The sequence below is a fragment of the Pan troglodytes genome, chromosome 9 (assembly GCF_028858775.2).
Source record: "Pan troglodytes isolate AG18354 chromosome 9, NHGRI_mPanTro3-v2.0_pri, whole genome shotgun sequence".
Classification (NCBI taxonomy): Eukaryota; Metazoa; Chordata; class Mammalia; order Primates; family Hominidae; genus Pan; species Pan troglodytes.
The window spans coordinates 103537438-103563006 of record NC_072407.2 but is presented as its reverse complement, the minus strand read 5'-3'; the positions used below and the strand labels follow the sequence as shown (position 1 = coordinate 103563006).

General features: G+C 36.7%; 1 protein-coding gene across 4 annotated transcripts in view; it reads left to right on the top strand.

The window, feature by feature from the left end:
* Positions 1–25569, top strand: part of TRPC6 (transient receptor potential cation channel subfamily C member 6) — a 137818-nt gene that overhangs the window by 90190 nt on the left and 22059 nt on the right. For all 4 annotated transcript variants that reach the window (XR_010147654.1, XM_016921852.4, XM_016921853.4 and 1 more), the window contains exons 3-7: positions 7189–7371; positions 9824–9988; positions 15757–15973; positions 22391–22624; positions 25231–25495. Coding sequence is in view for 3 of the 4 variants with exons in the window: in XM_016921852.4 (XP_016777341.4) it covers positions 7189–7371; positions 9824–9988; positions 15757–15973; positions 22391–22624; positions 25231–25495 (1064 nt within the window). In the remaining variant the exon portion in view is untranslated. The remainder of the gene's footprint in view (positions 1–7188; positions 7372–9823; positions 9989–15756; positions 15974–22390; positions 22625–25230; positions 25496–25569) is intronic.

Below are 25569 nucleotides of genomic sequence, written 5' to 3'. Positions count from 1 at the left end.
ATCTGCAGCAGAAATGTGTATTCATTCAGGGAAATACAGGAAGCCCTTCAGGGTTTATAATAGCTGGATACTGTAAAAGGGGGACTCTCTGTTGCTTAAAGGGGGACTCTCTCTTGCTTGCTACATGGGTGGGTGGGCGAGCAAAAGATGTATTTTCAAGGAAATCCATTTTAGGAAAGTGGAGATCTGCAAATTGATTCCCTAAAAATTATCCATATTCTACAGCCACTTGGCAAGTATTCATGTACCTCTGTTTGAAGACGATTAATCTATTTTATGACAGAGAATGGGACTTTTCATAACGATTTTGTAAGCTCCAATACATAGCTTGCTTTTCTAAGCACCTTCCAAACTGTCCCCTACTACAATAACCCATAGTACATTAACAAAAGAGACCATGGGAGATGTTACTGGGTTTCTGAGGCAGTTTTATCCTGTGCCTCGAACCTTCTAGGCCTAAGTGTTTTGTTACTCATATCACCACATGTATAGCTGGTTCCAAGCAGAGGTGACATGAGACCTCAGCAGAGAAATCTAACAATTAGATGGAGCCACAGGAACAAGAAGAAAACCAAGAGATGTTGGGGAGTTGCAGGTTTTTAAAGAAAATGGGGAAAAACATAATACAATTTTTACCCATTCAAATTCAGTTTTTATATTGAATCTTTATAAATAGTTGTAGGCTTTGGTAGCATGAGACCTCAGCCATCTTAAGCTTAAAATTGGGTTAAGACAATTTTGGCAACACAAAGTCAGTAAAAAACAGAAAACCCAAAACTTTGACTAGTTTTGATACTAAAGAAGGACAGCAAAAACTCTTGCTTTCTCTCCTTGACTTGAGTTTTAATTCAAATAAGGGACAACAGACTTAAAGACAAGGAGATCAATACCAGGGATGGTCTTGTCCACAAACACATTCCCCAGCATTCTTAATTTCATTTTAGTTCTCAATATGTGTCTATGACTGATGTCTCTAATTCCCTCTTTTTTGAACCTATTTACCTTTTAGGTTGTTTGTAGTAACACAATGTTTCCTTTTATTCCTCTTAAAAATCCCCTCTTTTGGGAACATCACACACCGGGGCCTGTCAGGGGGTGGGGGGCAATGGGAGGGAGAGCATTAGGACAAATAATGCATGCAGGGCTTAAAACCTAGATGACAGGTGGACAGGTGCAGCAAACCACCATAGCACATGTATACCTATGTAATAAACCAGCATGTTCTGCAAATGTATCCCAGAACTTAAAATAAAAAATAAAGGAAAAAAAATCCCCTCTTTTATACAGCAGGAATTGTCCTCTTCTCTGTCATTCTGGATAGAGAGTTTTTCTGGAGGTCTTCCAGCTCCTTTACATCTTCCTAGAGGTCTGCTCATGCATGTGCACATGGCCCTCCAGATGCCTCTGCTGCTGACTCTGAGAAAGAGGAAGGGTAGAGAAACTCCCGCCGTGTCTGTTTTTAGACCGTTGCTATGTTCTAGTGTATAATATTCAAAAAATGCTTGGCATTGTTTCAAAGATAACTATCCTCCAAGAAAATGGCTGCTTTGAAAAGTACTTTTTGTTGGGACAAAGGTGGTGTGACTGTTATCAGACCTTAACAGGGTGACAAAGGGTGTCACAAGCAAAATAGTCTGCGAGGCAGAATCACAGCTCCAGAAGAACAGGGCTTGGATCCTGACCAAAGAGGAAGAAGAAAGTGTACCTTAGCTGAGCTTTATGAATTATTCTGTTATTTACAGTCTGTGCTATAGCAGAATTTAAGTTGTCCATAATGATGTGAAATTAGGAGAAGGCCAGCAAATGAAATAACCTTTTCAAGATCATATAGTTATTTAAGTGGCAGGGCAGAAATTCAAATCCAGGTATGCTTTCTACTCAGCTATGTTCCTTTCTTTACATCGGTTAGCAAAATGTGTTGATTACCTACTACGTACCTCACACCATGCTAGGTTGGGAGGATTCAAAGATGACTAAGATATAATCCTTGTCTTGAAGGATATTGAGTCTATTCAAGAGAGGCAGAAACATAAACAAATAAATGCAGTAAGTGATATGGGGGTATGTGTATGTGTGTTCTTGCCTTTGAATGTCCTATTGTAGTTTGAAACAGATGGGCAGAGAAAATCTCATTCTCACAGGACTGTAGGTCTATGACAAGTCAACAGTTAGGGAGGGAGTTAAGTGCAACAGTTTGCTTGATGAGCAACCCCAGCCCCTGAAACAATCTGTTTACCTTCATCGCCGCTCTCCAAGCTTGGTAGCTTCAATGGGACCTGAAAATTGTTGTGCAAAGGGAAGAGTAAAAGCTAACCAGACATTATACTAAGTGTATATAACCAAACACTATATTAACTAAGCAGCCACTGCTGATGGCAACAATCAATAGAAAAAGGCTGACATATCTAGGAAAATGTTTTTCTTCAATTCTTGTTTTGAAATTGTATTCCATTTCTTTTTACCTTTTCTATGGAATAGTGCCAATTAACTTTTATATCCTCACAACCCCACATAGTAGATGCTTTATAAATGCGTGTTAATTATCACCATAGAGCTCCATGATCAGTGTGCCATCTGGTGACAATTATCCTGAGGAGCAGAAGAGCCCTAGAGTTATACTTGGTCCCAAGAAGCATGGTTGGCCAATGCAACACCGTATATATCATAGTATAATACACTTTTCTTACTGATATGGTTTGGATTTGTGTCCCTGCCCAAATCTCTTGTTGAATTGGAGGAGGGGCCTGGTAGGAGATGACTGCATCGTGGGGATGGATTTTCCTCTTGCTGTTCTCATGCTAGTGAGTGAGTTCTCATGAGATTTGATGGTTTAAAAGTGTGTGGCACTTCTCCCTTCACTCTCTCTCTCTCTCTCTCTCCTGCTGCCACATGGAGAAGGTGCTTGCTTCCCCTTTGCCTTCCGCCATGATTGTAAGTTTCCTGAGGCCTCTCCAGAAGCAGAAGCCTGTATAGCCCATAGAACCATGAGCCAATTAAACCTCTTTTTTCTAAATTACCCAGTCTCAGGTAGTTCTTGAGTATCAATGCTTCTATTGCTGACTGTGAGAAAGAGGAAGGGACTAATATGCTTACTCCTCACATGTAGAATCTTATTTTACAGACTCCCATCTTAATAAGAGAGTAGTATCTATCACAGTGCTGTGTGTAAAATATTTGTTGTGAAAATATATGAATAATTGTTTTATTTCCAACACTTGCAGATAATATCCAGGAATTCCAACATGACTTTATATTTGATAGCATAGCTTTGTGATGGGGACTGCAAAGAGCTAGATACTGTTTGTGAAATAATGAAAACAATGATAATAATAACCATTGATCTGCACTACCCTGTGCCAGGAACTTGGCATTCATTGTCTTATATGATCTTCACAGTAACGCTAATTCATGGGTACTAATATTATTCCCTTTTTAAACATTAGGATTAGAAGCTTTAAGAGATTAAATCATTTATCTAAAGTCACATAGCTAGTAAGTTTCAAACCCAGGTCTGCCATCTCCAAAGCCCACATAGTAGATTACTGAGAATCAAGACATGCATTTTTCTCTACACTGTTAATTTCTATGAAGTAAACTTCATTCTTTATATAGAAGGAAGAGCCAGAGATTAAAATCACAAATCATAACATCTATTATTTAAAATCCAACTAAGAGGAACTTTCGAAAGGATCATTTTAACGGGTATTTTTTATAGTTTCTAAACTGTGTTTCATTAGCCCACTGTGAGTTATCTCTTTTCAACTTTTCAAAGGTTAATAGGCAAGCACCCATATTTGATTAATGAATGAATGTACGGTGTAGGTGTGTGATCCAAAGACATGACCCAGAATTAAGTTAACCCATCAGCTTCACTTTTCCTCTCAAGGAACCAAAATCATAGAGCTGCATTCTGGCTTATGAACTACCACCACCATTTTATTTGAGTGAGTTTACATGTCAGTTACTTAAAATATGAATTAATAGTAATGTCAATAACTGAAAATATGAAAATATTTGTAAATGATTTCCCAAGTAGAAAAAGTGTGTATTTCTGAAATCATAGTCTTATTCTTTCTTTCTCTCTCTCCTTTTTAAATAGGTATTTTTGCTTAAGAAAATGTCTTAGGAATTAGTGATGAATTGGACAAAAATTTATAGATTAAGGTTATTAAATACCACAAAGCTCTTGCACTTTACTTTTTCAGTCCATGTGGGTTCTGCTTTAAAAAAGTGTTACCTACATTTGAAAGATCTTACTTTCTTTTCAAATATCTAAATATATCTGAGCTTTCTTAGAATTCTAGAGAGCACTGCTTTTGACAATTACTTTGTTACTTTTAAAAGGACTAAGAATTCACTATACTTGAACTCTATATTCAAGAGAAGCCAGGTGCGTTAAATTTTGTCTTAGCTCCATGGTATTTTTTTAATGTCAAGAGATGGCCTCTTTTCAGATCTTCTCTTTGATGATATAAAATAAAGTAGTTGCAATTTATCGAATGCTTGCTAAATGCTCACAACCTTGCTAAGTCCTTGGCATGCATAATCTCTTTAATACTTATTTAATCTCACTAAGCCTCAGTGTTCTTACCTGTAAAATGAGAGTAATAAGGATCCCTACCTCATAGACTGGTTCTAACATATTAAAGGTCACATGGCTCGTAAGTAGAAGAGTTGGGATTGATTACAGGTGTATCCAGCTCTAAACTACCAAGTCGTAACTACTATACTATAGTATAGTGGACATGGACAAATATGTACCTCCATATCTAAGAGTTCGTCCCCATGGCCCTAACAGACCATTTTATAAAATGGGCAAAGCCGTTTCCTTGTAACACTCTAGATGCTATCTGCCCAGACGTCTGTTTATAAGTAGTTTGAGCCATTCTCAACTAGCCATTCTCAGGTAAGACACAATTTGCTTTATTAATTTGCTTTTCTGGAATCTTTTTGGACCTGCAGTTTAGCAAATTGTAGCCTCTTTAGTAGTTACTAAACTGCAATGATACTCACTTTTGGCATGATTTACAGAAAGGAGCCCAAGTAGGTACCTTACACATACCTAGTATTAAGCTCTTCTCCATACAGACACCCCCCAAATATGGCCTTATTGACTGACATCCAGAATCACATACATTTCTCTTGAACTTTCCAAAGAAATCTTTTCATCCTACAACACACTGGTTTCAGGAAGAGAAGACAACTAACTTTAAATCTGCAGTTCTGGGTTTAAGAGAAAAGTCTGTCACTGAAGCTGTGTGAGAACCTTAGTTTTTTCATGTGCAAAATGGGAACGGTATTTGCCCAGCTTGCCCCCTCAGTTGTTTCAAAAATCAAAGTAGAAAAGTACTCTACAAATAAGAGAGATAAAGTGGCATTATCTCAAAGGCAAAAGGCTTGGGGCCAAGCAGATTTAGGTTTAAAGCTTGATTTTGGTGCTTACTAGCTGCATGATTTTGGACACATAATTCAACCTGAGCAATTGTAAAGATTAAATGAGATAATACCATCCACCTGCAATACAACAAGCTCTAGCTCAAGCTTGTCCAACCCACACCCCAAGGACATGTGGGTTGGACATGAGGCCCAGGATGGTTTTGAACACAGCTCAACACAAATTTGTAAATTTTCTAAAAACATTATGAGATTTCTTTGTGAAAATTTTTTAAGTTCATCAGCTATCATTAGTGTTAGTGTATTTTATGCGTGGCCCAAGACAATTCTTCTTCCCATGTGGCCCAGGGAAGCCAAAAGATTGAACACCCCTGCTAATAGGCTTTCTTGATTAGCATTTGGTTATAGGTGGTCTTAGTGTAAGAAAATAGAGGGAGGAAATATTACAAAAGCATGAATGAAGATGTAAAATGATGCCTTATAGAAGCATGACATGAGTTTACGGTAATCTGAATGTGACCTGCATGATTTAAGTCTTCCCAATAGAGTATTAGATCATCAGCAACAAACTACAAAACTACGACAGTGTTTCATTAAACTTTCTTTTCTCTAAAGAGAAGAGTCTCAAATTGCAGACTCTATGTCTAGATTTCATCTTTTGACCCTGTGCCTGCCATATAAAGTTCTTCAATTAAAATCTGTTAAATAGACACGTACTTGCTCTTCTCTGGAAACTTTCCAAATGTTCTATGCTCCTCAAGTTTACTAACACAGTTTACAAGGTCTTCCAAAGACCTATTAAATGTATATTGTATGCCTAACTGATGAAGTTGTGCCCATGAAGGAGATGATATATGCAAAGTCCTATGATCATGCTGTGGAAAAAGTTGGTTATATTTCTTCCAAATCAACAGGTGAGTTTGGTATACCATACTCTTTTTTTTTAGACAGGGTCTCGCTTTGTTGCCCAGGCTGGAGTGACAGTGGCACAATCATGGATCACTGCAGCCTCAACCTGCCCGGGTGATCCTCCCATCTCAGCCTCCTGAGTAGCTGGGACTTGACAGGCACACATCCCCACTCCTGGCTAATTTTTTCTGTATTTTTTAGAGACAAGGTTTTGCCATGTTGCTCAGGCTGGTCTCCAACTTCTGGGCTCAAGCGATCTGCCAACTTCAGCCTCCCAAAGTGAGGGGATTACAGGCGGGAGTCAACACACCCGGCCAGCATACTCTTTTTTAAATAACTTTGATTATGCTTTAGATAAATTTCCTTTTTGAGGGTATGAAGAAAATCTTCATGTGCTAAAATATTTTAGAGGTCAGTCAGCAGAAACTGCAATTGATATATGATAAATGAACAGTAAAACTAAAAATAGAATGTTTCTCGGCTGGGCATGGTGGCTCACGCCTGTAATCCCAGCACTTTGGGAGGCCGAGGTGGGTGGATCATGAGGTCAGGAGATCGAGACCATCCTGGCTAACACGGTGAAATCCCGTCTCTACTAAAAATACAAAAATTAGCTGGGCGTGGTGGCGGGCGCCTGTAGTCCCAGCTACTCGGGAGGCTGAGGCAGGAGAATGGCGTGAACCCAGGAGGCGGATCTTGCAGTGAGCCAAGATTGCACCACTGCACTCCAGCCTGGGCAACACAGCCAGACTCCGTCTCAAAAAAAAAAAAAAAAAAAAAAAAAAAAAGAATGTTTCTCTTAAAGTGTAAAATCCTTCAAGTCTCTGAAGCATAGTAAAACGTGGTATTCTCCATTATTGTTTTGTTTTGCTTTGTTTTTCCTAGAATGACTACAAAAAACTGTCAATGCAGTGCAAAGACTTTGTTGTTGGACTCCTTGATCTGTGCAGAAACACTGAAGAAGTCGAGGCCATTCTGAATGGGGATAATGAAACGCTCCAGAGTGGTGATCACGGTCGCCCAAATCTCAGCCGTTTAAAACTTGCCATTAAATATGAAGTAAAAAAAGTAAGGTCAGGCATGAAGCCCGTTTACATTATTTTGGTTCTTGTTGGTGCTAAATAAGGATAAAGGGTTGATATTGTTAGATTGAGCTGGGATTTTCTTTTCTTTTCTTTTCTTTTTTTTTTTTTTTTTGAGATGGAGTCTCCCTCTGTCGCCCAGGCTGGAGTGCAGTGGCGCGATCTCGGCTCACTGCAAGCTCCGCCTCCCGGGTTCAGGCCATTCTCCTGCCTCAGCCTCCCAAGTAGCTGGGACTACAGGCGCCCACCACCACGCCCGGCTAATTTTTTGTATTTTTAGTAGAGACGGGGTTTCACCGTGGTCTCTATCTCCTGACCTCGTGATCCGCCCGCCTTGGCCTCCTAAAGTGCTGGGATTACAGGCGTGAGCCACTGTGCCCGGTTGGGATTTTCTAATTAACAGTTGCACTAGGCAGATTCTGTAACAAATCATAAGCATCTGTACTAGTTGTGAGGCACTCTACCTACACTAAATGCCAGTCTTTAAAATCTAGACGTATTTATATAGAATCTTACAGGGATTGCCACTTTCTTACTGTGCTAATGATATAACAATGACTTTATGAATCCAAATTCTAAAACATTTGTTATAAGACAGGAACATCACCATTTGAGACTCAACTCCATTTTCCCATTTGTTGCTGTTTTCCAATAATGCCTTCAATTCCTTCTTTACTGCATTAGAATTTCCACCAGCTGCATTTTTATTTGTGAAATATTTTTAGTCTCTCTCTTCAAGCATTGGCCCCATTCTCTGCTTTCTTAGATTATGTGAGGTATCTTTTAAAAAGCTGGCCGGGCACAATGGCTCATGCCTGTAATCCCAGCACTTTGGGAGGCTGAGATGGGTGGATAACTTGAGGTCAGGAGTTGGAGACCAGCCTAGGCAACATAGTGAAACCCCGTCTCTACTAAAACTACAAAAATTAGCTGGGTATGGTGGCATGTACCTGTAGTCTCAGCTATTTGGGAGGCTGAAGTGGGAGGATCACTGAACTCTGGAGGCAGAGGTTGCAGTGAGCCAAGATCATTTCCTGCACTCCAGGCTGGGTGACAGAGTGAGACTCTGTCTCAAAATAAATAGATAGATGGATAGACAGAGAGCTTTTAAAAGTAGCTTTTTCCAATAAAAGTAATATGTTTATGGTAAGTTTTCAAATAGTATAAACATGTCTCCTCCCAATTTTTCCAGTTCTGAATGGAGAATAATGAACCATTGTTATGTTTCTAGACACAAATTTCTTTCTTGGACAACTTTATATAACAGTCAATAAATGTCCACTTTATCTTTTTAAAGGTTGCATTGTTATTTCATTATATTCACATAATCTGTTTACTATTTAGGGATGTTTATTATAATTTTCAGATTTTTGTTATTAGATTTTTATTTTTTATACAGTAAACATATTTGTTGATATAGCTTGCTTACTTGCATGACTTTTACTTGTAAGCAAAAATTCTTAGATGTGGAATTAATATGTCAAATTTTTAGTTTTAGGTTTCCAAACATTTGCTAGGTTTCCCTTAAAAAATGGTGTACCAGTTTCCATACACACCAACAGTGTGTGACAGGGCTTATTTCTTCCACCCACAGTGGAATGGGTTTTATCCAACTTTACCATTCTGAGTAGATAAACATTCTATCTTGTTTTAGACTCAACTCCTTTTCTACCTACCTCTCAAACTACCTTTGAGGTTAATCACCCTTAAGATTCACTTGTAGTTCTTTTATATAACCTGTCCTTTGTAATATTTTAATATTAATATTAAATATTGTAACTTTTTAATATTCTTTGCCAATTTTTATTTTGGGATATTGCTTTTTGTATATTAACTCTGCCATATGTATGGTTCAGTTGTAAAAATAAATACATGAAAACTTAAAGATTCCCTCAAAAAAAAATATTGAAAATTAAAGTCTTCTTAAGTGAAAGAGTTTTTGGCACAAGAATAAAAGGAGAGATCAATAGAATAAAACAGGCAGTCCAGAAACAGACCCATATACAAACAGGAATTTAGTATAAACTGTGTGACATTTTAGGTCAATGCAGGAAAGGTGGTATTTTTTTAAAAGTATTTAGAGAACTGAGTTAATATTGATCTCTTTCTAGATGAAAAAACTATATAATCATAAAAGCTGTATGTAAAATTTAGATTAATCTTCTTATAATATTCAATTAAAATTTTTTCTGTGCTTTGAAAGAAAGCTTGTTTGTCATAAAGGAAAAGCTTGATAAATTGAAATCTTCAAATTTATGTAAAACATATTAGAACTTTTTGCCATTTGTTTGTTGCCTGTTAATTTGATGTTTTATGTTTGTTCTTTAATTCTAACAATATATTTCATTGGAAAGCACGGAACTATTAGAACACATGAAAATCGTTTATGCTGAACCTTTCTTTAATCAAACTTAAATATTTTGTCACTTCCCTGCTAGTTTGTAGCTCATCCAAACTGCCAACAGCAACTTCTCTCCATTTGGTATGAGAATCTTTCTGGTTTACGACAGCAGACAATGGCGGTCAAGTTCCTTGTGGTCCTTGCTGTTGCCATTGGACTGCCCTTCCTGGCTCTCATTTACTGGTTTGCTCCATGCAGCAAGGTATGTATGTGAAGCCTGGACCTCTATTATCTACTAGAAGTATGTTTTAAGTGGGGAAAAATCTTATCTCCAAAGTGAATATTTCAGGGAATTATAGTTGGGTTTCAGTAATCTTTATTGTTTTTAACATTACAAAATAATTCCTGTTTGGGTTTAAATAGTTTGTATTGCTTTTATTATCAAAAAATAATACGTGTTTGCTATAGGAAACAAAAAAAACGGAAAAGATAAAATTCACCTGTAATATCACCACTGTTAATGTGTGAAAGGATACTCAGTAACTATATTAATTTCCTTTTACTCTTTTCTGTATGTACATCTATGCATATACTTTTATATTTCTTTATGAGGTCATAGTACCATTGAGCATATATTTCAAATGACATCCTAAAAGATGAACACTTTTTCTGTCTCTCCTCTGGCAAAATTTGAGATGAAAGTTTTGTCTTGTATTTATTTTAGCTAATATGACCAGATAAATCTTAAATAAAAGGCAGTCATGTAAATACTAATGTAATACTTGTTTCAGTAAAGAATATACATTTTTTAGGGACTAAGTACACCAGAACCTGGAAGCAAAAATAGCCTATTTTCTTAGCAAAAGGTATCTACCCATGCTTTGGTAAAAATGCTATGTTTAGATGGATCTAGCCTTTCATTAGTGTGACAGGATAGGTTTGAGAAATATTGACCTATCATTCTGTTAACAAGTACAGAAATTTGTGTCTTGCATTGCTAACAAGCCTATTCTTCATGTTTTTGAAGCCACATTTCTGGATCTGTTTAACTCTGAGAGGCAGATTGAAATAATTCTGAAGCTTAGTGGCTAAATGTCTTTTGGACCATCTATTAATGTGCTATGTAGAAAGAACTATCAGTTGGGCTACTTCCAGAGCTTAAACATGGGCATGATTCATTTTCAAACATTCGTAATATGTGGGCGCAAACACAAACATCACCATTACTAACATATTGTTTTCTAATTATTTTGTCATATTTTTGGTGTTTTAGCCATATTAGGGCTGTTCAAAATGACTCATGCTAGAAAGCTTGTGCAAAGCCTTTTAGACAGTGGAAACATCCTAATTATTTCTAGTGATGATAGGAATTACAGGAAACTGGACATTTTCTCATGAGAGTAAAATCCATCATCATAGATATTTTCCCCTTAAAATATATAAGGCCAAAATTTGGTATCTCAGATTCATAATATAAATGAGGAAAATAAAATGAAAATAGTGCAATTTACTAGAAATGACATCTATAGTACAGACTTTCATCTAGAAAATTGACTTTTTTTCCCTTTTTACTAAAAATGACAGATTTTGCCTGGAAAAATAATGTGTGTACATGGACATGGAGTGTGGAATGATAGACATTGGAGACTTAGAAAAGTGGGGGCTCAGAAGAGGGGAGGGACAGGTGGTGACAAATTATTTAATGGGTACAGTGCATATTATTTGAGTGACTGGTGTACTAAAAGCCAAGACTTCACCACTATGCAGTATATTAGTTTAACAAAATTGCACTGGTATCCCTTAAATTTCAACAAATACATTTCTAAATTGTCCTCCCTAGAACATGAGTTATATCTATGTAGGTAGTCTCTTTGTTCTTCTTCTCCTTATATTTCCTGAGTCATCTGAGATTTAAACTGAATTAAAATGGGGGGAGTTTTTGAATTATCCCTATTCTCATTCTGTGACCAGTTAAATTATAATCTCTTTCCTAAACTGAATAATTTTCCTTTTCCATAACCAGTGTGTTCGAAAGCATAATGTATTCCAGAGTGTCTGGTGCTTTGACACAGACTATTTTTGGCAATCCTTAGAGTTACACATTTCTTAAATTTTGATTGAATTCTAATTAAACTGATTTCCTTTACTATTTCTTCTTCCCTGGCCATATGTCTTTCTGGCATCTGTTTTCCATCCTTGTTTACGAACATTGAGGCAAATAATCAAATTAAAAGGACATTGTCAAGGTATTTTTTTTCTCCTATCCAAAACCTATTTTACTGTTTTTATCTTTGAAGCATGATGATAAAATCTATTTTACAGTTTTCCATTTGCAGTGAACATAAATATGCTTTACAGGCCACAGGATTTTTTGTGGGAGGGGATTGCTTCAGCTAAATTGGTGCTTTTATTCCAAATATATTTTAAATATTTTGGATTTTCCAATATATCCATGAACATCAGTAAGATCAAATTGCAGGCCTATGCACTGTGACTGAGTCCCCATTTTTGTTTAAAGTTGGTTTTGCTATAGGAAACAGAAGTTGGTTTTCTTCTTTCCCCATTCCGAAATCCCTTTTGTTTTTACTTGCTCTCTTTCTTCTACTGTAATCCAAATATCAATTGCTTTTGTTCATTACAATAAGAATAGTCATACTGCAATTACAAATCATTTTAGTTTAAGCTAGTCTCAACCTTTTTCATTTCTATGTGGTGTTGAGTAGCTAGGTATTTAGTCATCAATAAATACCTAAAAAGAGTATCACATATCATATTTAAAGACAAGTATTTATTTCAATGCTTACCCTCAGTAATTTTCCAGGTACATAAGTTGTTCAATTTCTTCATCTAGCTCTCCTCCTTTACAGTTATTTTTTGGAAATTTGTCTATATCCCAGAGTATATAGATGGCAAATTTTACCAAAAAGGATAACTCACTTCAGTTCCTAAAGTCTAGTGAGAGATGCCAAAATCTTCCTCAGTTTGAAGAGAAATACGATTCTCAACTTTTGTAAGAAAAATAAAGGCTACGAGGTTTCAAACATGCCCATTTTAGTTTCTAGGCAACCAGCTTTTTGTTTGATTGCTAAAACAAAACAAAACAAGAAAACACCAACAAACAAACCAAGAAATACCCTAAGACTTTTAGTAAGCAGAAGAAGATGCCTGGATTGATACTCCCTTTAGAATAAAATAAAGGAAGAGTAATGTTACATAAAGGTCAGTAGGCCAGTGGAAAAAGAAGGGAAGCCAGGTAGGGGCCAGGCACACAGATCAGACACCTTGCCCCGAAAACTGAAGATTGACTTTAGAGGTGTTCAGGACAGTTAAACTAAGGTTCCAGAGTTTTCAGATTTGTGGCTCATTCTAATGTAGATAGCTTTATTTCAACTCCATTTTATGTCCCCAACCTCGTGTTTTCTATTTATGTTATTTATTTGGTTCTACTTTAATTTACGCTCTACTGTATGATGTCCTTGAAAGCTGCTTCTTATTCTTCCTGGAACCAGGCAGGTGATAAATAACTTTTTCATGAATTTCACTAACAGTCATTGCCTCTAATCCCGGGTTTCCTCAAACAGTCAAATAAATTGAGAATTAAAAAAAAAAAAAGTTTAGGATTTATAATGGATTTTCCCATGAGAAAGATATGGATTCTTGCAATACATTTTCACTTGCTGTAATACACGGTTAAAATAAATCATACATAAAACATTATAGAATTAAAATTGTATGTAAAACATATCATGGAAATATAACATTGATGTTTATTTTTAACTGTTTATATTTAAAAAGAAAAATAGCAAAGGACAATAGGCAGAAGAAAATCAAACTTACTTTTTATACCATTTGTTTTAATTTTGCCATCGTTTGATTATTTGAGAGTTTGATTTTAAAAGGATCTAAAAAAAAAAAAACAAAAAATACTCCTTGAATCAATTCAGTAGGTGATCTTATCTAAGCATTTTTTTACAGCAAACTTTTACAAAGTAACTTTGGATTGGCTCTGCAATTCTAGAATCTATTGGCTTTAAAACTGTGTGTGTGTGTGTGTGTGTGTGTGTGTGTGTGTGTGTGTGTGTGTGTATTCTTTGGCCCTCTGTATATGTGGGTTCTGCATCCCTGGATTTAACAAACCGCAGATTGAAAACATTTGAAAAAAATTGTGTCTGTGTTGAACAGGTAGAGACTTCTTTTGGCATTATTCTATAAACAGGATATTGAATATTCTAAACACAAAGAAATGATAGATGTTTGAGATGATGGCTATGATAATTACCCTAATCTAATCACTATATGTTATAGGTATTGACACATCACTATATACCCCCCATAAATATGTACAAATATATGTCAATTTAAAAGTGTATCTTATAACAAAAATTTACATAGCATTTACATGATATTACGTATTATAAGTAATCTCAGCATGATTTAAAGCATATGGGAAGATGTGCCTAGGTTATATGTAAATATTATGATTTTATATCAGGAACATGAGTAGCCTTAGATTTTAGTATCCATGGAAGGACCTGGAACCAATCCCTCATGGATACCTAGGGACAACTGCACACATACACACACACACACACACACACATAGCATGAGAGAGAGAGAGATACAATACAATATATCCTGATATTCTGTGTCTGGCCTAACATTCAGAATGTCAAGATAAGTTAATTGGTTCCAGCTCTAAGTTTTATTATTTTGAAAACCATATAGACAAATAAAGGTAGGGAAATAGAGAACACTGATTGTGTTCCTTCCATGATAGCATTTATCTTTTCTGAGTCTTAAAAGATAATTCCTAATAATTTACATACGTAGGCCCATTGATGAGAAAGTATGAAATTATTCTGTAAACCAAATAGAAGTATTAACTTAGGAACAAGAATGCCTGGGTTCAAGTTCCAGCTCTACCACTTATGAGATATGTGACCTTGAACAAATTTCTTGACTTTACTTCCTCAGTTTCTTCATCCAAAGTGGGCATTTGAGTGCACCTGCCCTTTTGAATTGTTGTAATGATTACAAGTTAACAGTGTAAAGCACTTAAAACAGTGCCAACTAAGTGTTGGTTGTATTTTATTAGTTTGTAAAGTTTTCTGTAATAATAAACTCACTTGAAAAGCAGTTGAAAGCTATGGACCATCTCCTAAAGGGTGGGGGAAAACTGCACACACAGCTTAAGTTTTGTTCATTTCAGAGGATGTCCAGACCCCTTAGTCATATCCTAGATCCTCACTCTGCCTAGGTGAAGATCTGTACATCTTAGACAGAGATGAATCTTGTACTATAAAAGGCACACTAGCTTTTATTGTCCCCCATATTTCATATAAAGAATCTGGTTTTCACATAATTCAGGAAATGTGCTCATTGTCACTCAGCTAATGAGGGAATGAAACTGGAACCTGAACCTAAAATGTTGGACTTTAAATCCAGTGTCCTTCCAGGAGATTGTTTCAATACACTGTAGGAACTGCCCTGCTGTCCTGTCCTCAGCTGGGAGTTCTCTTCTTGGTACTCCTGACTTTTACTGCATTTACAAGATCACCAAAATAACAACATCCACTCAGGCCTGAATTGCATGCCTGTCAATGAAGTATATGTGAGGACACCCACCAAGGTTCTATACCTGGCAAAGTAGACTCAGTTTCATATTTTCATTGCCACTTCCTCAATACCTCAGACCCACTAAATTAGTTTTCTTTATATGAATAATGCTGATATTATTATGCTCTATATTTTGTCAACGATATTATATATTTTAAGAATTTAAATATCCTTTATTAGAAAAATACATGTATTTAGTTATTAATCAAGAACATCAGCACATGTAGGTGAGGAATGTGAACAAAATTTTGTAACAGCATAAAGATATTACTCTATCACGAATTACATAAATATAAACAATTATCTCAGGAGATCATTGGAATGTGCAGATGTTTATTCTTGCATGTATGTATGTGTGTTTTGCAAAGTGTACAAAACAAAGTTAAGATTTTATTTTGGTGTGTGTTGTGGCAGATGGGGAAGATAATGCGTGGACCATTCATGAAGTTTGTAGCACACGCAGCCTCCTTCACCATTTTTCTGGGACTGCTAGTCATGAATGCAGCTGACAGATTTGAAGGCACAAAACTCCTTCCTAATGAAACCAGCACAGATAATGCAAAACAGCTGTTCAGGATGAAAACATCCTGCTTCTCATGGATGGAGATGCTCATTATATCCTGGGTAATAGGTAAAGACTGATTTTCTGTCATGTTTTCTGTTTGCAGTCTTAGCAGTTGGACTGAATGACACTGATTCTTTCACACATCAGTTATACAAATGTATGCAGCACGATACAATGCACCACACATCATAATTTTCTTTGTGTTCCTAAAGTACAGTTGCCTTGGGTTCATTATCAGTGCCATAGTCTTCTCACATGCTGTGCGCCTTTTGCATTTCCAAGGAAAACCCAGGAAGAAAACCAACAGGGTAGTATCAATCACATCCCACCAGTGACACAAAGCTATTATACTATTCATATTTTGAGAGAGAGCTATAATTTCGAGCTTAAACACAACCACAATTTTACATTGAGATTTGATAGGAATTGAAGCTAACAGCCACTTGCATTTATTGAACATTTATTTTGTGCCAAGAATTATTCCAAGCACTTTATATACATCAAATCACATCATTTCTCTGCACCTCAGTTTTCTAGTCTATAATGTATAATCACATCTATTTTATAGGATTTATCTAAGGATCAAGTAACTTTCTTTAGGCCTCTTGGGTGGTAAGTGGAAGAGAAGGAATATGATCTTAGTTGCTATACTATTTGTCTTTAGAATCAATCATACATGTAGCTTGCCATTAAATATAATGCAAACAATAAAGATATTTCAATTAGATATTTATGAATAAATAAATCCAGTGGCTGTTAAGTGCCTTTGTTAAGTAACGAGGATACTAAAGTGAATGAGACAGTCCCTGTGTTCAAGGAAGTTAAGTCTGGGAGGCAGGTCAGTAAGTAAATCAATAATTAAAATTCAATGTGACAAATGCTATAATTGAGTTATTGGGATATTATGAACATACACAGATTGGGCATCTAAATCTGAGGTGGGATGTGAAATGGAAGGGGCAAGAAGCCCTTCCTGGGCAGTATCTTCAATGTGGTACTTTGAGGATAAAAGAATGTTAAACAGACCTGTTTGGGAGACAAGGATGGCATGGGAACATTAGAGATGTGGAACTATGGCAATACCTCGCACACTCGAAATATGATGAGTTAGGCAGAGAAGGAGCCAAGGTGCATTTATGGATGCGAGTGATGGGAGATAAGGGTGGAGAAATGGCTAGAAGATGCTTTTCAGCAATTGGTGATTTGATCTGATCATGTTTTAGAAAGGTCACAGTGGTTGTGAGATAGACGGTGGCTTTAAAGAGTCCAGAGGCTGAGACTCAATGGAAGTGCTCCCTGCGAGGAGGATGAGGCCTGGAACTCAGGAAATAGGGGAAAGGACTTGAGAGCACCCTGATAGGTAAACCCCAGACAACTTGGTGATTATTGGACATCAGAAGGGAGAGCTGTGGATTCTGCCTTGGATCAGCAGGTAGTGACTACAGTCTCTAAGAGGGAGAATACAGAAGGGAGATCATGCCGGGGACTGGAGGAATGAAAAGCTGATAAAGTTTAGGTCATGACTGACTTTGAAGTGCCCATGGAATTTCAAGGTGGAAATGTCCATTCGGTAATAGAAAGTATGATCCCTGGGAGTATTTGGGTTTTGAATAAAGTTCCAGCAATCCTCAATTCCAGATGGTACTTAAGGCCCTGACTATGCATAAAATTATGTAGGGTTAACATGCAAGAAGTAAAGAAAATTAGACTCAGGGATTTTCATATAAATCCTTTAATAATCCACAGGCTTCTCCATTCCCTTCCCCCAACATCCCACCTCCCTCTCTAGGGACCTGGAGAAGCACTGACAGTCAGTTTTGTATCACTTCTAAGGCAGGACATGTCTTCTTGGCTTCATGCTGGAGCTTGATGGATGATCAGTCAAAATATTAAGAAGCATTTTTCAAATTACCATAGGAATATTTTAAATTTAATTCAGTAGCATTTGAGTTATTCAAAACTTTCAAATCACTTCATTTCCTGAATATGTTTTAGGGAAAAATATGGATAGTGGCATAAAATGTGAATTGTATCACCAAAGTAATGATAAATCTTGGATACAGAAGATGGCTTTGATTTTATTCTATTTCTTTTCTAATTTAATTGATGAGACTAGAAAAAGAAATTATATTTCACTTCTAATATCTGATTTAAAATAAGAATAAACAATCACTTGTGCATGGCCTTTATCTTGTTAAACTAAAAGCCCATGTCTCATAGTTTATTTTTTATGTGTTAGTATATGTAAGGTAAATAATACAGTACTTGGCACAACGGACATGTTCAAGAAATTTCAGATAATTACAATTATTATTCAACTTTTCACTGAGCATTTATATGTCACTTTTACATAGAAGTGCTATTTTCCTATTAGGCAAAACATGACTGTTTTAGGACAAGATGAAACTTTGAAAAATTAAATTTTCTATAAGGGGTAAAGAATTTTAAAAATTAAATTTTATATAAAGGGGTATGAAGAGAATGATTTATGGTAAAGAATAAAATGAACATATTATATTTTATATATAAAATATGTATAAACTTGAGAGCACCCTAACAGGTAAACCCCAACCCACTTGGTGATTACTGCACATCAGAAGGGAGGAGCTGTGGGTTCTGCCTTGGACCGGTAGGTAGTGACTGCAGTCTCTAAGAGGGAGAATATAGAAGGAATATCACGCCTGTAACTGGAGGAATGAAAAGCTTTGAAAACAACTAGACTGCATGAGTTCAGTGAGTTATATTTTATATAACATGTTCATTTTATTCTTGACCATAAATTATTCTCCTCATACTAGTCTTAGTTTTATTGATTTTTTATTTTATTTATTTTGAGACGGAGTTTCACACTTGCTGCCCAGGCTGGAGTGCAATGGCGCGATCTCAGCTCACCGCAACCTCCGCCTCCCGGGTTCAAGCAATTTTCCTGCCTCAGCCTCCCGAGTAGCTGGGATTACAGGCATGCGCTATCACGCCTGGCTAATTTTGTATTTTTAATAGAGATGGGGTTTCTCCATGTTGGTCCAGCTAGTCTCAAACTTCCAACCTCAGGTGATGTGCCCACCTCGGCCTCCCAAAGTGCTGGGATTACAGGCGTGAGCCACCGTGCCCAGCCGTCTCAGTTTTATTTTAAACTTTATATATATTTTTTCCTTTTTCACTTAGCAACCTAACACAGGAATATTAAATGAGGCTTTAATCAAAAGCATTTTCCTTGTAACTTTTGTCCCACCAGTCTTTGTATTTGACTTCAGAGACTAGCTAATACTGTTTATTTAAAGGGAAAATAATGAACAACTCAGGATAGCTGATGCTTTTGTAGCCTATGTTAGATTCCTGGTTCAGTTTCTGACATTGGTATTTATTTTCTTTTTTGAAGTTAGTTATTCTTGAAAGAAAGTTGTACTTTCTGGAAATGTTAATAAGAAGTGGCCTACTTAGATGAGATGTTGGGTGTGTTATCTGGGCTTGAGGGAGAGGATGACACTATTAGTCACAAAGCAAATTTATCTCATTTTTAGTTGACAAAAAGTTGAAAGGTTAAATGACAAAACTGATGTGTTAGGAGATGTTGACAAGGCAGAACAGTGAGCTCAAATCAATGAGAGGACATGTAGCAGGAACACAGGGAGGAGGACGTGCTTGAAGACACTAGTGAAAAGGGCCTTAGGAGCACTTGTCACTTAATGGCCAGTCTGAGCTGCTGAGAAAGCAGATGCAGTCCTGGGCTGACTCTTCAACAGAAGGAGAGGAGGCAGTCTAGGCAGTAATTACCCAATGGCGAGACCACATCTGCAGGCCCCGGGTGCCACGTGCAGCCAATTGGCAAACTAAGGAGCGTTTCAAGCACAGCAGTTAGTTAGGAGAGTGAGTGGTTCTCAGAACAGCACTTGAGGGGGCTGGGGAAGCTTACCCTAGAGGGTGAGGCATGGTGTAAGACCCAGTGGAATCTGAGGCTTGTTTATTCAGAGGGCCCCATTTAGAGAAAAAGAAGACAAAGTGATGACTTAGCAGGAGCCTGGGCAAGTAAAGGCATCTTGAAGCTTCAGTTTCATGGTTAACCTGCCTCTGCTAGAGAAAAACAGATTTAATGAGCACGCAGGTGGGTTTTTTTGGTTGTTTTTTGTAAAAAGAAATTTGAAGGCAGAGGGAGCTGACTCATTTGCTACCTGTCTAGAGGGCAAAAATAGAACCACTGCGTCCGTGTTGAAGGAATATTCTGAAAATTCAACAGTGGAATGAGCAGCCTTCAGAATTAGTTAAGCACCTTATTGCAAGATCTATACGAGCAGAGGCTTGATCCCTGTGAAGTCTCCTGCCTGGGGCAAGCTTGGACTTGATGCGGGATTTCAAACTCTCCTTGGCAGCTCTCAGGGGTCCTCAGGACAAATGAGACACGAAGTTTTCCTTCAAGCAGAATAGCTCACTTGTTTTAGTTTTTAAGCTTCAGGAAGACATCATTTGTGCCAAGAATTCTATTTCTTAAAGAGAGAAAGAGAAAAGAAAATGGAAAAGTGGGAGGAACAAGAGGAGGGGAAGCTTTGAAAACAACTAGACTGCATGAGTTCAAATGTCCCTTTAGTCCCCATGCTTGTTACTCTGAACCATCTGCATCTCCTCATGAGGCTGACAGGAGCCCGGGGACCACAGTGGGGGGAAAAAAACTGCTGTATTTCCTGTTACAAATTTGATCCCCCAGATTATATATGAATTCAATCCTAGTCCCCTCTTAGCTTGAAACAACTCAAAATAAGTAATGAAGTCTTCTCTTAAATCCATGTCCTCTATGCTGCATTTAATGCTGGCTTTAAGAAAAGGCACATGACGTGCTCTTGGAAATTAGAGACGGGGCATTTCCTTAATCCCCACAGGGCTCTGCAGCTATTCACATAGCAGGTTTTGTGATTGACATTTAGGACAAATGTGAGAATTTGAGGCAGGTGGTTGCTGAGGGTAAGAGGCGAAGATTATTTTCAACTCGAGGCTGTGAAGGACTTCTTGATGGAGGCAAGTTTTGATCAGTTGTTGGTTTGGGTTGTATTTCTCCAGATGGCTCCAGTAGGAGGCAGGATGTCAGAGTAGAGTATCTTAATAGGGATAAAGCAACTTCTTTTTAATTAAAAAAGTGGGATTCTTCAAATTAAGAAAAAAATACATGTGCCAATCATGGAAAATTTTAAATAGTAAGCACTCAATAAATGTTAGTCATATTTTTTTCCAAGTGCCAGACACTGAGCTGTGTATTTCACATGAACTATTTTATTTAAGGCTCATAACAATCCAATGAAGTGGGAATGAACCAATATCATTCCCATTTTACAAACTGAGTTTTAGATAGTTTAAATACCTTATCAAAGACTTCATAGCTGACAAATGGAAGAACAAATTCTCGAATCCATGGTAGCCTGATCTCAAATCCAGTGTTCCTAAATACTACGTTAAAATTTTGAAGAAATATGCAGTACTATTAATAATTCTACCAGAAAAAGACAACTACTATTAATAAGTAAGTTCCTGTCATCCCATCTAGGCTGTCACTGTGCTGGTTTTAAACATAAACCACACATCATAACATTTTAAACATTTTTACTTAGCATTACAATATAAAGATTTTTCCAGTGTATGTTACTCCGGGTCCTCCAAGAAGCAGGCACAAAGATTAAATGTTCAACAGGGTTATTAAGGGAAATGGGAATTTTATTAAGGAACATTTCTTGTGAGAGGAAATGGCAAGAGAGCTGAGAAAGGTCTCAAGGGCTCTCAGGCAGGGATACAAGTCAAACCCCAAGGGACAGAGAGCAGGCAGGAAGGTTGGGTAGAAGCATCCTAGATCTTTACACAGTCTAAGGAAAGGTTGGCAAGGCTGTCATGAAATCCTTGAGCCAAAGTCAGCCATCAGAAGAGTCCCATGTCTCCCAAGAAGGGGCACCCTCAGTAATTGGCTGAGAGCAGCCGGCGGGGAGACACGGCCTTGGACAAAAGTGGCAGTGGTTTTCAGAAGGCAGTAGGTGAGGCCTGTGATCAATCAAATTCCTATAGTTGGATGTCACTGAGACACATTCTCATGGTCACTGTCCCATAGTAATTAATAAAATATTAAATGGCTTCATAATACTCCATCTGCGGAAGTCCCACTTCCATTTTACTTCTACTTTGAGTGTGTGGGTGTGTTTGGGTTATTATAAAGTATCCTACAATAAACATCTGTTAAATATATTTTTATGTGTGGAATTAATTGATCAGCAGGACATTTGTTATTTTAAGGTGTTCAATGAACTTTGTCAAATTGCTTTCAGGTATGCACTGATATTTCTGGACTAGGATATTTGTGAGGATATGGGAATTATGGTGGGACGGCAGGTTGGGACCAAATTTTGAAGGGTTTTGTAATGTCAGGCTGAGACCTTTCAAACATATTTTGTTTTATAGAACAGCTAAGGCTGAATGCGATTGAATTGATATTTTAACCCCTTTCTGATGCAGGCATGATATGGGCTGAATGTAAAGAAATCTGGACTCAAGGCCCCAAGGAATATTTGTTTGAGTTGTGGAACATGCTTGATTTTGGTATGTTAGCAATTTTTGCAGCATCATTCATTGCGAGATTCATGGCATTTTGGCATGCTTCCAAAGCCCAGAGCATCATTGACGCAAATGATACTTTGAAGGACTTGACGAAAGTAACATTGGGAGACAATGTGAAATACTACAATTTGGGTGAGTTTACAGTACAGTCAATATAAATAAAAATGCAGAATTTTCTTGTAAAACAGATGTCAGTAGTAGTTCGGTTACTGCACAATTCTCATAAAATTGTTTGTGAGTTTCCAACATCTGTATCTGAAGAATGAGCATCTATACGTGAGGAAGCATGCTTTCTGCTGCTTCTTTTGATTTTTCTACTCCCTGGAAAACTCTCTTAATCACAAGACTCGTCTCCCTTTATCTCTTGGATCAATTGGCTAATTATCAAACTTCATTGAGAGTACATGTCTTATGTCCTGGATTTATTTTTCCCTCTTTTTTAATTAAAAATGGTTCACATTTGATCTATCTCTCTGTATCTCTCTCTCTGTATACATATATATGTATATGTATATATACACGTGTGTGTATATATGCACACACGTGTATATATGTATATATACACGTGTGTGTATATATGCACACACGTGTATATATGTATATATACACGTGTGTGTATATATGCACACGTGTATATATGTATATGTACACACATATGTGTGTGTGTATATATATATGTGTGCAATGGAATAGTATTCCACCTTTTAAAAGAAGAAAATCCTGTCATTTGTAACAACATGAATGAACTCGGAAGACATCATGCTGAGTGAAATAAGGCAGGCACAGAAAGACAAATGGTATATGATCTTACTTATTTGTGGAATCTAAAAAAAGTCAAACTCAAAGAGGTAGAAGGTAATGGTGGTTGTCAGGGGCTGGGGTAAAAGGCACAAAATGGGGAGGTGTTGGTCAAAGGTACAAAGTTTACAAAGGGTACACGGATAGGATGAATAAGTTCTAACTTATTAGTTAGAGCTTATAATAAGGGAGCTTGTAATAAGCTTATAATAAGGGAGATATACAGTATAGTGGCTAGAGTTAATAATCATGTACTGTACTGTATACTTGAAAATTGCTGAGAGTAAATTTTAAATGTTCTTACCACAAAAATGTAAATATTCGAGGTGATGAATATGTTAATTAGCTTAATTTAATCTTTGCACAATGTAGACAGACATATATGAAGACATCAAGTTGTGCCCTATAGATATATATAATAAAGTTCACATTTGGGTGCCATTTTCATTTAAGATATATAAAAAGTATTTGAAAACGAAGGAATTGTTGGGATCTCTGAGAGGTTCCCCAATCAATAACACCACTGTTTCCCAACCAGGCTTAGAATTAGTTGAGAAATAAAACAAGAAATTAATATGGAGGCCAGATCATCACCTCTAACACTGATAAAATCCAGGGTGGATGACATAGTTCTATTAGCTAATGGATTCAGTAATACTGAACCCCAGAATTAGGCAGACACATCCTCCAGTTTCTGGACAGCAATGGGCCAGGGCAGTCCTCCTCACAAAAAGAGGATGGCAGCAAGTGCCCGATCAAGTGAGATCTTCCATGGAGGACCAGAGGAGAATTCCCAAGAGAGAGAAGGTAATGCCGAGCTAACTATGTCCAGTTATTCATCCCAATTTAGCAATCAGATAAGTCATTCCAGCTTTCCAGGAAGAAAGTGACTAAGGGATGGAAATTGGTTCAGTTATTTACTTAAGGAGACTACCACCTCGTAGAAACCTGGATGGGGAAAATATATTCCCTTTGAATACTCATTTCAAACCCTCTGATAAGAAATTAGTTAACATTCACTTGTGAGTTTATTGGCAATATCACATAAGGCCTCCATTATTATTATTAATGTTTATTTTAATGTTTAATTTTAAGATTTTTTAAAATGCACTTAATTAAAAAAATTCAAAGCTATTTGTAGATAATACTTATATTCAAAGCACTATAAAAAAGGAAACTGCTTTTATTAGTTTCTTGTTATCCTCCCCTAATTCCACTTCTCAGCAAATAAGCAAATACAAATTTGTAATTATGTTTTTCCCCTTTCTTACACACTGTTTTCTGTTTTTCTTCATAATTGCATTTTTGATGACCTGATGTAATAATGCCAAAAAAATTCATAAGTGAATAATTGCTTCATTTTATGGTAAAAATAGACTTGTTTGAGTGACCAATAAAAGTTACTTCTAATACATTTAAATGACTACAAATATGCTACAAGCCTAAAATTATATTATAGTGTAATTATAGTTTAAGACTGAATAATAAACGCTACCATTTATTAAGTGCCAGGCACTTGCTAAATGCTGAACATATGCTGACTTACTGAATTCTCACAAAGACAAGAGAGTTAGAAGGGATATTATCTCATTTTCAAAAATGGGGAAACAAAACTAGAGAAATAGTTTGCATAAGTTCTTTGTTATACATGTGTGTGCGTACATATATACATGAATTTTTACAGATACTGAGTCTATAGTCTGAACTCTTAACTATTATGCTATCCCCTTATGGGAAATTGCTAGCAAACCAGGAGAATCATGTTCTCAATAAACTAAGAAGCTCAACTATAGCAGACACTTAAGAAGCCCTTTAAGATAGGAGACTTCCATTCGAAAACTGGATTCTAACATAACTATATTTCTTTCGCAGAAAAAGAAGTTACCTAAATAAAAAACTTGAAGAAACTCACACAACTCTTTGTCTTTGCTTTTTCCTAGCCAGGATAAAGTGGGACCCCTCTGATCCTCAAATAATATCTGAAGGTCTTTATGCAATTGCTGTAGTTTTAAGTTTCTCTAGGATAGCTTATATTTTACCAGCAAATGAAAGCTTTGGACCTCTGCAGATATCACTTGGAAGAACAGTCAAAGACATCTTCAAGTTCATGGTCATATTCATTATGGTGTTTGTGGCCTTTATGATTGGAATGTTCAATCTCTACTCCTACTACATTGGTGCAAAACAAAATGAAGCCTTCACAACGTATGTGATCTCAGATATTTTGATGATAGTTATTGCAAATTAAATAAATATTAGTTTAACAGTGTTTATGTAAG